The sequence below is a fragment of the Epinephelus moara genome, chromosome 5, assembly GCF_006386435.1.
Source record: "Epinephelus moara isolate mb chromosome 5, YSFRI_EMoa_1.0, whole genome shotgun sequence".
Lineage (NCBI taxonomy): Eukaryota > Metazoa > Chordata > Actinopteri > Perciformes > Serranidae > Epinephelus > Epinephelus moara.
Genome location: NC_065510.1, coordinates 41136420 through 41152252, shown reverse-complemented (window position 1 = coordinate 41152252; position 15833 = coordinate 41136420). Strand labels below are relative to the sequence as shown.

Below are 15833 nucleotides of genomic sequence, written 5' to 3'. Positions count from 1 at the left end.
CTCGTCGCTAGATAGACCTACTCCTGAAAAACTCGTGCACAAGGCTTTTTGTCCCTACGAGGCCACCGTCATTTACCTGACGGGAGGGGTGAGCGAGTGAGCCCTGCAATCTAGAATTTGACCACTGATGTCACTGTTTTCAACCCATTTTACACACTGGCCCTTTAATGTTAAAGAGAATATGAGAAGAGGACTGTAATTATATGACAAAAGATGTTTACAATATATGAATTCAATCAATCCCCCCCCAAATCTGATGTGACAACGTTATCATTGCAAGTGAAGTGCAAGTGTTAGGTCTGCTAAACTTGAGAAGAGATTTGCAGTAGCGGGAGGTAATCAATAGGGTCGACTGACTTAAAAAGATCACGATATTGTCTGGACAGTTTTTGAGCTGCTTTTTAGACTAATAAAATGTCTTGAGCATGAGGGACTTCCACTGCGGGGACATATCCATCAGGATGGAGTTTTATGGCAGCTAATGATGGAGTGGGAGACAAGAAGATTTATCATTATGAGTTGCCCAGGGGACATGAGTGGCTTCAGCAATGGGACAACTGGATGTCCATCAACATTCAAAAGGAAATATTAGATTTTTTGGCACATGCAGTCCAGAGAGAAATTTGTCTGAGCAGAGGGAGGGCACATTCTTTGGACAAACGTAACCACCGATGCAAGGATGTCTGACCAGTTTTCCTGAACTCCTCAACCCAACCGCCAAAATAAATGTTCATATTGTATGTGTCTGCAAACTGTGGTTAACAATTGAACCTTATTATGTAGAAAACTCTGTTTTAACAATGTTACGTTTAACGTGTGGTTATTTTAAGGCAAAACCCAACTTGATTAGGGTTAAGAACAGATCATGTTTTGGCTTGAAATACCCATGTTTGGGGGCACAATCACAGCTGTGAATACCGCTGATGTTTAGCCAAAGAAAAAAAAAACCTAAGGCACCTTAGGTCGTGTACAGTACATATGCACACACACTATGACATAGCACCCCTTCGCAAAAATAAGTTACTGCGCTGCATTTTACTTCGCATTTTAGGGCTGCACAGAATGTTTCTGAGGGCCATCTCTGGCCCGCATGCTGCACTCTGAGCAACTACGCTTTAAAGGTGCGTTTCCACCAATCACTTTCAGTATAGTGCCCTTAAAACCATACGGACATGTATGGTGATAGCTGCTCCATTCAGCTCTGTCTCTCTTCACCAGAGCGAACGTCGGCAACTCACTCGATTGTCCACAAGTTGGGGTTGTGCGACATTTTCAGGAGCAGAGCAGGAGTGTAGTGCTGTCTAGGCAATAGAATACATTATTATATTGACATTTATGGTTCGTTGATTGAGTCACAATGTCAACTCATGTATTGAGTGACATGCAAGAAAATGTTCCACCTTAGAAGTTGCTGGTAGCTGCTGGCGGAGGCCTTTAAGCAGCATGGTGAATTAAATGATTTTTTTTCTCAGCCTACAGTTGCTAACTGTAAATGAGTAAAGATGAAAAGGCAGCAAAACATGCTTTCATTTTATAGTTATAGTTGACTAATGTATGTAAACTTGCCACTTTAGGAACAGCGGTTACAGTCCACTGTAATCTGAGCAAGACTGTTGATTCTCTATTGACCAGCCAAGGAACTGCAGTGTTTCTAGTATCAGATCAGTGTGCTAGGGACTTTAATAGAGGGGAGGGGAAAACACAGTACAGAATGGCACAGTTTTATTGGTACCATCCACAACTTTTGTCAGTTGAAACACAAAAATAGTCGATCCAGTTTGTAATGAACTGAACTGCTTGGTGGAAACCAGGCTTAAGATGCTAAGCTGTGTGGCTTTGGCTGTCCTGAATCTGTTGTGTAAGTAGGTGCCAAAGGGTAAACAGGCTTTTAAGTAGTCACAGCAGGACACAGCTAAATCACTGTGATTAGGCCTGAGGGGGGTGAATAAACACGGAGGAGGAGGCATTTATCTGAATAGAAAAATATAGGGGAAAGTAGATATTTACATGTTTAGGACAGCAAAGGTGATGTGGACAAACAGCTTGTATAAAGAATGTACCTCGTTCTCCTTGTCCTGTCTGATCTGTTGCAGGGCAGTGTGGATTAAAACTGGTCAGGGTGTGGAGGTCAGCCAAGGAACCTGAGGTCAAAAGTCAGAGGCTAGAAAGACCTCTGCATTCCAACTGACTGCTGCCCTCCACACACACACACACACACACACACACACACACACACACAAACAAACAAACACACACACTTTGCCAATGAAATGACACACAACTGCTCTATTTTTACCAGAGATTCTGTGTTGATGCAGAAGTATTTTCTAAAACCCAAAACAAAGCCAAAGAAGGAAATATTACTTGCTTAGAATGATGAGAATCTACTGTGGCTACAGAATGTGCAGTGATTATATCAGTAATGTCTCTGCAGACTACCTACACGGAGGCTGGATCAACATTGAATCAGAGGAGAGTGTTGCTGTGTGCTCTGACTTTTAATTATGTGATATTTGTTAGAGCTCTCTGGCGAGTTGGTTATCTGCTGTGGCCATTTATTACCATGCTTGCACACTGGAGAACTATGCATACAGAGTTTTAGAAACCATGTTCTTGGTGTGTCTCTGTATGGCCTATTTGTATTTTTGTAATTGTCTCATTAGTGTGTATAGCAACACATTACTGTAGCTGCACACTCTATTCTTAAAAGGACAGAGCAGAATATGGTAATATTGTTTATCGTTATGCACATTTTGCATGCAATAATCTGGAAGAATTAATGATGTCACACTCGTGAATCGATTGAACCAGGGAAAATAACACATAAGACACACAGGCCCCTGCACTGTACTGCGATCTTGTGATGTTTATGGATCAGAGGATGTTTATTCATTAGGAGGGAGAACATGCAAAAGCCACTGAATAAATACACTTATTTGATATTTTCCATCAGTGGAGTCTTGATTATTTTTTAAGACATTAACACATTGTGAAATATTTATTTAAGAATGTATAATAGGCTTTTTTCCATGGATCTGACATCCTGCATTTCCATATGCCTGCTCACCAAAACTTTGCTCTGCGCTCCATAACATTTGTTAAAGTTGAATAATCAATCAGTTTAAAGATAAGATGATAATGTTACACAGAGCATGATGCTGTGATATTATCGTACCAAGTAGAGACACACAGACTTTTAAAAGAGAGCACTCGTTTGAATAGAGGAAGCATTGCCATTAAGTAATAGTTTTTAATGGTTCACTTTGGTGAGTTAAATGCTCACTCTCTTTTATAAATGTTTATTCATGTAACTTTAACTATATAACTTGCAGAAAGCTTCAAGGTTAAACTATTTTAAAGCTCCATCAGGTGCTGAGCCATACTCACGGTGATTCTTCAAAATCTTTTATCCACAATGTCTCTTAGACCCCATCCCAACTAGGCTACTTAAGGAGGTCTTTCCTTTAGTTAACANGTTAAACTATTTTAAAGCTCCATCAGGTGCTGAGCCATACTCACGGTGATTCTTCAAAATCTTTTATCCACAATAATATTCATAATCAATAATAATTTACAAAATGCTCAACATAAAATAAATGATTTAATAAAACTAATAGACATACTACTACTGCTACTATTACTAAGAATACTATTATTAAGGTCATAAAAATATTCTTTTATATAGGATTTGTAATATCTTTAGGCTCATCTCTGGCATTTAGGTCAAACCCAAAATATAATAATACAAGATGTTAAAACACAGCAAACCTAATAACACCCACTAACGTCTGGGTTTCGTATGTAATGGGAAAGGTTACAATGGACATTCACACCTGGGTCAATGACTCAGATCAGCATTGATGGAAACACAACACATAGGTGAACACGCTAATAACAAAACTCAGTCTGTCTCTGCCAAAGCAGCGCTCAAGCATAGTTTCAAATTAGTCTGCACCAAGTTTTGAAAGAGACTGAATAAGTAAGATATATATATATACATATATATATATATGTGTGTGTGTGTGTGTGTGTGTGTGTGTTCTGGTCAGCTGCAGTCATGTACACAGCTGGCGTCTACTGGCAATGGGAAAGGAGTCTATACCCTATTTTAAGCTGGTTTACCCGTGTTTAAAAAAACCTGTGCACACACACACACATTCTAATTTTGTTGGTAAAGGCGTATGAGACTAAGTCATACCAGCCAGCATTTCACTGGCTTGCTGTAACTCCTCCATAATCTCCTACTCCCACCGCCCCCCCTGGCGAACACATCACCTATCTACAATCTCAAGTAACCACAATTGGATGAGACGAAAATGATATGTAAATAGAAACTACTGCTTAAGTGATTTTACCATATGAGTTTGAATAATGATGTATCAGTTATTGAAATCTTTGTTTTCTCTTCTCTTTCCCAGAGCACCTCTACCATTCCTGAGACACAAAAAGCTGGTGAGTCCCTGCTGTTTTTTTTTTTTCGTTCTTGTTTTCGGTTAATGTGCAGATCTTGACACTCAAAATAATAGGTTGGGTTTGTTAGATTTGTTTTCATTACTTTGTCACGTGTTTGCCAAAAGGTTTTGTCTGCGGTTGATCTGGTGTGGTGTCATGTGAAGAGATTCCGCAGTACTGATTGATAGCGTCGTTCAGTTCACAACGTGAGGCAGGAGAGGAAGCAGGGAGGGGCTGAGTGGAGGAGGACAGGCTCTGCTTCTATGAGACACTGGATGCGAGTGTAGATAAGATCCTAGACTCATCTACCAAACCATCAAGCCAGTCGCCTTCTCCTAGATAAGAGCCAGACTGAATGTCGTGTCTGATGCCCAAAACTTTTGACATGTAGTTATTTACCTTTTGCCCTCACTTCTTACATACCTTCTCCATGAGATCAAACAGATATTCCAGAATGGAAAGCACCTGAGATTAAACAGCTAAATGCCTAAAATATGTAAATCTGTCCAAATACACATTGTCGTACACAAGCTTTTTGTGACTGTGCCATGTTTAGTAATCGTTGACTTCCTCCTGATGCACAGCCTTCACAGTATTGACATGCTGTGTCATTCCTTTGCACTGCTCGCCGTCATTCTCTTTGCACACTTTATTATGAATCGATCTTAAGAACAAACTCAATCTGTAGTGACTGGCCCCTCCATCTGGCTCCGACCTCTCTGTCAGCAGTCTGCTGGTAATGCACAGGGTCATCAGGAAACTATGGATGGACAGACCTACTTTCAGACAGCCGGCAGGGGAGCAGTGTTCATTAAACACCCCCCTGTGTCGTCAGGCTGCTGGTAAACAATACCAGAGAGGTGGATGGACGTGGGGACGAGGCTTTCATATTCCCCCCCGCTGTCTCAGAGCCTGCTGGGAGTCCTCACTCACTCTCGCTCTGTCTCTCCCTCTAATTACCGCCCCTTGCTGAAAACCTTTCATGGGAAATGTGCAGAAGCTGTCAGTATGTGTGTTCTTGTGTGTGTATGTGCATACGGGAGCACTACCTTTTGGCAAAAGGCCCACTTTAAACTTTTTTTTTACAAGGAGGCTAAAGCTTGCAAAAATGCACAGTGCCAACTTCAAAGAGGTTTCTGGTCATTTTTCTTCATTTAAATTAGTCTGACTTCCTGTAAGCAAGTTATGTAACCTCCATCTCTGGGTCTGTGTGATGGAACCCAGGAGTTTGGAGGGGGGCGGGGGTACGATCAGAGTTGGCGGAGTTTTGGGGGACTTGATGGAGCACAAAGCCCAGTGTTCATTGTGACACTTCAAAGCCCCCTCTGTATCTCCACCATTGAAGCCCCTGGGAATGACACATTTGTGACAGTGTTACATCACACACCATGCCCTCAAGGCTCCTGCTGCACCACCATGAAAGACAGCTCATTCATGGTTAATTTTACTATCGCTGTGACGACGGAAGCACACCAGTGATCAACAAGAAGCTTCCACAGCCAGCGCTCTGTAAGGGTTCAGTTGATGACCTCCCCGCAGCGCTGGGCGTACCTCGGTGAGCGGGCAATGTCACGGCTTTCCTGTGCACAAAGAAGTTGTGTCTACATGCAGCAGATTTACAACTGACAACCTGTTGTTTAGGAGTGTTCTTTATGGGGCTGCTGTGACGCTGTATATCCTGAGCCTGAGCTCTACGGGGTCTGCAGAGTGTTAGTGCACTGGAATGGCAATGACATAACTCACAGCATATACTCCATACCATCTGGGGATGATTAGGGCTGTCATGCATTAGGGTTTGCATGGCGGTCCTTATCGTCAGTTGGGCATGGTCTACGAGATTATGCAAGTGATGTGATTAAAGATATGATGTGTATTGAAATCAAACTTAGCGCCCAAAAGAAATCTGCTTCATGCTGTCTGTCCATTGATCACCCGATTTTTTAGTATTAGGCATCACAGCTAATAGATTTAGGACAAACCCTTTTATAAGCTTCTTAAAGCTACTTTTTTAAAAATCTGAAATTATTCTTGTATGTGCTGAAACTGTCACTATATCCAAACAGAAGTACATGAGACAGATAGTCCGTGAGGAAATAAAAAAAAATGGCCCTCAGTCTTCTCTTGGTGCTCTATTGGCATTTTCTAGAATCCACTGCAGCAGAAGGAAAACAATCTGTTCTCATTCCCAATTTGTCAAATATCACCTTCTTGTCAGTGATTTTGTCATCAGCCACCAACACAAATGTGCAACAAACCCCGGACTTTCACCCGAGAGCCCGCTGTTTGCGTCCTATGTGAATGTTAAGCCAAACCATGATGTGTTTTTTTAAACATAGCCACATGCTTGTATTGCACAAGGACAAAAAAAAACATAAATACGAGGTGTTTTACCGATGTTTTAAGTTGGATAACAGAAGTTTTTGACATTGGGTGACAGAATGTCAAAAACAGACGCAGAGCAATATCCAGCATGTAACGTACTGACGTGAAAGTTCACCGACAAAGCAGCAATAATTGACAGTTGGGATGAGAATGTGCTGAAAATGGTCGATCAGAGCTGAGGAGTCTCTTGGCTTGTGGGCGGTGCTTTGTTTTGGCATGTTGGTCAGTCCCGAACTCCCCACCCCCACTCCTTCACCCCCAGCAGCCTAGGGGTTTCCCTTTTGTCCTAAATTTGACATGTTTATGTGAGGACAGAGAAGGACAGATTAAGATGCAAGATAGGAAAGGGATTCATATTATATCAAAATGCACTCCTCTGTGGTGGATAAAATACAGGCTTGACTTTGTGTATGACATTTCACATGAGATCCTATCTTGCTGCTTTCTACTTTATTCACTGTGCAGTCTCATTCTGGTTAACAGTCGTCCTACATGTTCTCACTCATTCAGCACCAGCCAGTTGGCCCACTGGTTCACCTCTACCGATTGAGCAGGTGAAGGGAGGGGGGTTGGTTGTTGGTAGGGCCGATTAATAGGAGCTTCAAGACTGAATGAATGGGATGAAAGCAGCTGCTGTGATGTAGGCGCTTTTCTTTAGATATAGCTACGTTCCTATCATGTAAGAGTTAGGTAAATAACAGTTTCTGACCTGTAAATATCATCGACATCAACATCCAAGTCATAATTACAACTGGAAAGATTTTTCCAAAGCCTTAGTATGTGCTGAATAATGCACATAAGACAGAAAAAGCAAGCAAAAATGTTTCTGTTGAAAATGATTGAGGGGAAATTTAACAAATATGGTCCTATATTGACCAAGCACTGTATTCATTTAACCTTTACATGGCCAAATCTCCTATTATACAACTGTCTTGAGTTTTTACCTTCAGTTCTACTGAAGCCTTCATGACATTTTTTTCTGTCTGTACATCAGCTCTGTGACTGACAGTCCTTACTGATAACAGATTGTTAAACTCATCTTGACTTCACATGATACTTTTGTGCAAGGTACAGGAAGCAATTGAAGTTAACACATCAACTTCTCAACTTTCATTAGAAGACTGTGGAGAGCTAAATGTGTGACAGGTCTTTTTCTGGTTCTCTCTCTCCCACCAGTGTTAGTGTGTCAGCAACAGATTCCTGGTTCTAAGAATGGTCTATCTTTTTTCTTTCCTTGATTGTGGCGGAGGTTAGAGGCACCATGCTGCACCTTCCTGATCTAAATATAAACCAGTGGGAATTTATAAACTGAACACAATGATGGGCCCCAAACCAGCAGCAGGGTTAAAGCCTGACCTTTTACCTGGACTCAGAGCCTCACAGTCTACTGTGCTGTAGGTGGAGGAAAGGAAAACTGAAGAAAGAGGAAGTGGTTTAGCAACCTCAGTGGTCCTGTATGGGAGGAGCAGTCTGTCACTAGGGAGCTGGTGGTTCCTGTGAATAACTTGTCTCATCATTTCTGTCTGTCTGGCTTTCCTTTTGTTTCTTTTTCTGTTTTTTTTTACCCTCGTTTCCCTGCTAGTCACCATCCTTCTTGGAATTCCAGTGACAAATTCATGTTACTGATTGTGTTGTTACTGTTCCAGTATACATGATGACACCTGGCCTGAGCGTTGACCTCTGGGGATCCCAGTATTTATCATCCTATTATTACACACTTTAAAAAGTCCCCTCTGTTCAGGCTGTTCTCATGCACTGATCGTACCTTTTCCTATGAAAAGTAATAAATATGAACAGATCTTATGTTATCATGAGACAGTAATTCTGGCATAACCCATGTATGTTGAAAGGCTGTGATCATGTGACCAATCCACTGACGGTCATAAAGAAGGAAGCAGTCAGTTAGGAGGCAGGTTCAGGCAGTGCATAGTTCACAAGGAGTAGTAGTTAGTAGTAGTTTCCCCAGGAGACTGATGTTTGGAACTGTGTGAACTTTGAGACATTTTAAGGAACATCCTTACCATGATTTGTTTCCTAAATCTAACCTGCATAACTTTAATTTATCATGTAACTTTACATTAAGGACATAACATCATTCATGCGGTGCTAATTAGGGTATCATACGAAACGTTGTATGAGGACACGTTGCTCACTCCTTGACTGTTGCCCACCTTTCAAATAAAAAAGTAAAAAAAACAACATCAATCTGTGCACCCAGAGGAAATAGTTTCTTTCAAATTCATTTTTAAAGTTCAACATTTTGGGAAACACTCATCTTTCATTTCTTTGAGAGCAAGAATAGTAAATATGGAGGCAGAGCCAGTGGGTGATTAGCTTAGCGTAGCATAAAAACTGGAAACGGGCTTACAGCAAGTCTGCCTCTGTTCAAAACAAAGAAAAAATATCTAGCAGCAGATCTTAATTTTACTAATTAATTGGGGTGTAAATCAAAAGTGTCAACATGATACAGTATATCGATTTTTTGGACAACAATACAGTATTTGCCGATATCACAAAGTCTGCCATGATATGTTTCCAATTTAATTCAGTTCAAGTCAGGGGCCTGTGGTATGTGTAAGATGATATCAGTAAATACCCTTATTGTTGCTAACCACTGTCTGCCTGGCGCTAGGCCGCTAGCACTGTTTGAACATTTAGGAAGAAAGTGTGCTTGGATGGAAAAGGTGACACAGATGTGCCATGGGAATTTAAAATAAAATGCATACCTTAAAGATAATGTGTACTGATGTTTTCTTTTTGCGTCAGTAATTTTGAATTGTTTATCATTGAATCGATATTTCGATCCAGGCTGATGTATTGTTACACCATGTTTGATCTATACACAAACAGAAATTTTAAAAAAAAAACACAAGTTAAGGTGCTAGCCAGGCTTGCTGTTTCCTCTTGCTTCTAGTCTTTATGCTAAGCTAAGCTAATGATCTGCCAGCTCTACTCCATATTTATCTGATAGACATGAGAATTGTATTAATCTTCTCATCCAACTCTTGCCCCCAAAAAAGCAAATCAGAGTGTTTCTCAAAATGTGTAATAATTCATTAAATAAAACGGATGTAGAGATATGATTGTGTGGAATGATGATTGTGAGGAATATCTGCCATATCTGAAAGACTTCATTACCAGATGGACAACTAACAGAGTCCTTTCAGCACAGATGGTGTGTAAGAATTGGTGTTTATCCACAGATTTTGTGACTGAGCTTGTGACTTTGGCTCTAACAGGCCACATCTCCAGTTCTCAGAATGAGCAAATTTCCACACCAGTTTCCACGTAATTCAGAGAAAGTCCACAGTGAAATTAGTTTCAGTATTCACACAGAGGTGTCATACATTCAAACTAGTACCAAAGTTGGTGAGTAACGAGTTGTAACAGAGTTATGTAATTAAATTAGAAAGTAAATGTAATCTGTTTTCCTGAGCGTCCAGACTAAAACATTTTCAAACTGAAACAGGGTCAGCAGTGTTTTCAAAAGTCTCCATTTTAGGGGTTTGAAAATGCTGGAATAGTGTGGATGAGAAGTGTAAAGGGATCAAAAGTTATGTGTTTTCAAGCACAGACGTATTAGTTTGGATGTCGTCTGAGTGACTTGCTTTCCTTATTTGTGCCCCGTCCTACTTTCTTGCTTATACCCTGCAGCAACATGCCCTTTGAGGATATTGCTCTCATGTGAGAAGGTGCTTTGACAGATGTAATGAAGCTCCCTCAGCCTGGAGCAGAGTCAATAATAGCATGAGTGATTTTTGTTTTCTGTTACTTGTTCCTGCTCTTTAATTGAGTCTGCCTTATCCCACTTTTTTGCCACCCCTCCGTACACAGTACAGGAATTATTGTGCTTGTGCAAGGTCACATTCCTGGCCTCCCCCATCACTCTATGCCACCATAACACCTCCCCCCTAACAGCCCCTCCTCTCCCCTCCCATTTGACACACTCTCTCCCTGACTTCCTGTGTGGAGACTGGTACTGTAACATGCTGGAGTTCATTTATATTTCACACTTCCAACTCAGCTGTGAATACATTTTCAGGCTCAAGCTGAACTGTTCCCCTCAGAAGCAAATAATTCTACTTCTTTATGCTTGATATTTTGGAATTTGACAAAATTGTGGAAAAAGTTAAATGTTTTACACATTGTTTTGTTGTGGTCTCCTGTTTATTCAGACTTCATGTTGACGTATGTTGATGATACAAGTCCCTCTTGTTCAAATAATGCATTTCCTAAGAGTGGAAAAACTGTAATTAGAAAACAACATTTTTCTTGTCTCCATTTTATTACCAATTTATTTGAGTCAAAGTTCAGAAACCTCTTTACGTCTTTGTGAGTTTTGAGATTTCTTTCTTTGGAAATCCATCTCCATGGTTATGGTACTCAGAACAGGAAACCACGGCATGAAGGGGAATTTACAACAGGAAGTCAGCTTGCTGAACTCCCAGTTACAACAACAAAAGTCTCCTGTATACCAAAAAAAGAAGTCTTTAGAGGCGATGTGTCATTTTTCTTATTTCAGCTTTATTCTTCAGCAGATTGGTATGTGTTTCATCACCAACTGTGCATGAAAAACATGTATCACTTTTTATAGAAAATAGGCCATCATGACTTTCCTTTGTACTTGGAACCTGACCAATGAGGAACTGTGTTGGTAGATGGATAATGTTATGGCAGCAGTTAACTGTGTCATACAATTATATACGGAATATGAAAAGTTGTTGATTTTTACATAAGTTGAATTTTATTTTCCATTGGTGAGATGTGTCTTTGTTTGTCAGCTGAACATGGATTTCAGTTAAATTTGGTGCAAAGTAATGCAATTTTGTGATTCATTTTCTTAGATGCCGATTCAGTGCCAATCTTGGAATATTTGTACAAGAATTTCTTAACATCATGTTTATTTTCTCATTAGCTACTTTCCTTCCTCAACTCTGCCGCGTCAGTTCCAATTTTGGAAGATTCCTCAAAACTTGAATTTCATTCAGTTACATTTTTTCATTGCCAACATTTTAAAAATTGTCTTTTCCTACAATTTCTGTGGCAACCACAGTATAGTCTCAGTTAGGAAAAGATTGTGGTTATGGTTACAAAAAAAGGCAAACTTAATTTGCAGGTCTGCTACAGATGTGGTTCTCAACTGCTCCGGCTTAGTTCAAGGTCTACACAGATTAATGTATTTGGTGTCATACTTGCGTTTGGCCATTTCGTCAAGCTAGTTTACACACACACTGAATGTTGGTAAAGGACATGAATCTTAAATTGTGGAATCATCCTCGCTGATTATTGGTGCAATATTGAGCATTTTTATGATTATTGTAATAATTGTTTTTTTAATCCAATTAAATAAAACTAATTGAAAAATGCACAACTTTGGCTTTGATGCAGTTGCATCAATGTCCTGCCTACAGCACTAGCACTGGTTCTAATTGGGTACATGTCATGAGTAATAGCCTATTAACACTGTCGGCTGCTGCGCCACATGGGCAAGACGATCGCTTTTGCAGACTGGAGCTGCTTCAGTAAGTGAGTGGATCTGTGTGTCCAGTGTAAGGCAGCAGATCGTCTATTACTGAAGTTCTAATAAAGATCATGATCCAACACGATGACATTTCAGAAACACCCTGCATTTCTGCAGGAAATGTTCTGGTAGTAGTAGTTACTGAGTATGGGAGGTGCAAGAAGGAGGAGAGAGTGAGACAGCGCCTGGATGTTGTGAGAAATGTGAATAGATGATCATAGTTATAAAAATGCAGCACAGTGATGACAGACATTTCATGCACCAAACTCCTGTAGCGCTGGCAACCCGCATTTTACCCGTTATGAGTCAGCCGTCCCCTCAAACTGTTTGACGTGTGTTAGTGATGAGTTCAGTCTGCAGTGTTCATACACTTGGCAGATAAATCAGAGAATTACACAGTCACATTGGGCTTCATGATCAAAGAAAGTATGTGTTTTTCGCCAACCCCATCACCTTTTCTCTTTTTCTCTCTCTTGATGGATGAACTAAAAAATGGTTTAAAAGTGCAGTATGGGAGTATTACTTTCAACCAACACCAGGAAAAGCAGACTATAATACATGCAAAGTATGTGTCAGCATGGGCGGAGCAATGGCTCTTTTGTTTTGTTTTTTTAAGATAATAGTAAGTGTTTTAAACATAATGTTGAACAGTTTTATTTTGCAGCATTGAATTAAATATATGCTTTTTAAATCATTTAAATTAGGTTTTGTTTTGGAGTTTTGTATTTTCTTTATCTAGGTTTTAATTTTTACTGCAAATGTATATCAATTCCAGATACTGGTTATTGGTCTCCCTGTTTACTAATAATCAGTATCATATCTGCCCTGAAAAACAAATCAGTCTGCCCCTAGTAAATATATAGATACATGGAGGTATCCACAAAGTGATCAGCATTATTTTCCCTGAGTAGATCACCTTGTCTAAATAAGAAAGAATGTGTTGAGAGCTAACCAGGCAAACAGGAAGTGCTTTTCTGCACAGGTCCTTCCTGACTCGTGATTATCATCCTAACTGGGCTTTATTACTCACCTGAACCTATGCTTCATCTGAAATGACCCAGCCAGTACTTTCATCCATAACCAGGGGATTTTAAATCTCCCAGTGTTGATGTTGTGAGATGCCCACACTGTCCCCAGGATAATGAATCAGTCCTGGCTCAGCAGGCTCTGTCACTCCCTGGCTGCTTTATTCCCCTCGTCTGGGTGTGTGTGTGTGTGTGTGTGTGTGTGTGTGTGTGTGTGTGTGTGTGTGTGTGTGTGTGTGGAAAGGAGGGCATCGTCTAGGACACGCAGGAGACTGAGACGTGGATTGTTTGAATAACTATATATGGGATTTTGTGTTTTGATATCTTGAGGTGTGTGGTTGTCTAATATCTCACTGTGAGCATTTTAGTTCTTGAATAAAGCAGCACACACACACACACACACACACACACACACACACACAAGGCATGTGGATATCTGATAGTCAGAATGGAGTTATATGAACGTCAGGCAGAGGGCGAGGGAGTGTATGTTTGATAGCAGACCTCTTGCAGATGGTCACATCAAAGGGTCTCGCACACAATCACAGTCACACTTGGGCACACCCACACATACATGCTTCAGCGCACCGACACATTTTTGGCCGCGCTGTAAAGAATAGAGTATAGTAGCATTGTTTTTCACAGACATTTTGATAATAGACCCTCACATGCTGTTTATACACACTGTTTGAAGTCCTCCCAGAAACACCCTGCCCATCCCGTCGTTTTTCACCTCCCCTGTCTTCATATCTAGGCCAGCATGTTGGCAGGTAAGCCTCTCCTGCCTCTGTTCTGTAGAGTTAGATGTAGGTACGTACTCCTGGCACGCTGCACGCTTGTTTGACAGAGGGGGCATTTGGCAAGACTTTCCTTCCTGAGGTATGAGAACTCCATTGTTTTTCCCTCTCCACCCCCTCTCCTTCACCCCTCAGGTTATTTTCCCTCATATCCAGGTTACAGTCTGTGTATTGCCCCCTTATCACAGGTATACCAGAGAAAGAGAGAGGGAAAGTACACTGATATGTTGTTGTGATACGAATACTGACCCAGATGGTTTGAATTTGTGCGTCTTGGAGTTACGCACACACTCCCACGCATGCATAAAGCATAATTTGATTCAGATGTCATCCAAGTGGAACAGGTGTGTGAGGGAGGATAGTAAAAACGTGGTACTTTTATAGGATGTGTGCTTTTCCGTATCCCATCCTAATCCTCATTTACAACCTTGTTAAAGAGGTCATTCCATGATTCCAATAGTGCAGCCTCAAGGGTCGTGAAAAAGCAAAGACGCGGGAATCTAAAGCCTTATCAGTCTCAGCAAACCTCTGGAGACCATAAAGTCAATTGGCCGCGATGAGCACAATGCTATCAGCATGCTGGGTACATTACCTTCACTTGCTGGAGCAATCAGCACGATTGGCTGATGTTTTTTTCTCAAGTGTGAGCTTAGTGTGGAATGTAATGGAGGGCAGTGTGAACAGCTCATACCGCTCACGGCTACATGCACATATGAACGCATATATTCAGGTAATGAGTAACCTGCTATATACACACATGTATGAGCATGATCAGTCTAGAAAACACACGTATAGCATTATTTAGTTCAGGAAATCTAAGTATCATGTGAGTTTTCTGGCTACTTGAGGGCAGAGAAACAAGCTGTAAACACAAACCGACATATTATCACCTTATAAAGTTGACGTGTTAGCATACAGCTGTCTGCTTACTCATCCAGCAGTTATGGAGCAACATTAGCCTTCATTCAGAGTCGTTTTTCCGCCACCTCACCTCTCTACCAGCCTCCACTGATAAGCTGCAGTATATTGGTTGCAGGAGTGTAGGAATGAGAGGCAAACAATTTAAAAAAAAATACAATTTCTCACTACAGTAAGTGCTGGTTAGTGAATAAAATACACCGAATTAAACACAGACTCTTGTTAACTTCACAACTCGACCAGTTTCTCTTCCCTCTCCACAGTTCAACACGTACAAGAAAAGTTGTACGTGTTCAACCAGATCTTACATAGAACAAGGGAGAGGTACTTTTCTGAAATTATTGGAAACTGCAGTAACAACTCGCGTGTCTATTTGCAACAGTGCAAACCCTCCAGCTCAACTGCCGTTGGAACTGATCTCCACATCTAAGTGTAATGAGTTTGCAGTATTCTTTTGCGACAAGGTTCAGACCATTAAAAATGCCATCAGTTCCACAACGCCAATAACAACCCTGCAGCCACCTAGACACTTAGAGCTGACTCATTTTGCACCTGTAACTGACAAAACTGTCCAAGAGATCATCACCAGTCTGAGTTCATCTACATGCTGCCTCGATGTGTTACCCACTAGATTTCTAAAGTCTGTGCTGAGCAGTTTGTTACCACCACTCGCTCACATAGTTAACATGTCACTACAATCTGGAACATTCCCAAAGGCCTTGAAAACTGCGGTCATAA

At 40.9% G+C, this 15833-nt stretch overlaps 1 protein-coding gene across 1 annotated transcript in view; it reads left to right on the top strand.

Moving 5' to 3' along the window:
* Positions 1-15833, top strand: part of dlc1 (DLC1 Rho GTPase activating protein) — a 126943-nt gene that overhangs the window by 35335 nt on the left and 75775 nt on the right. The window contains exon 5 of the mRNA XM_050044088.1: positions 4419-4452. Coding sequence (XP_049900045.1) covers positions 4419-4452 — 34 coding nt within the window. The remainder of the gene's footprint in view (positions 1-4418; positions 4453-15833) is intronic.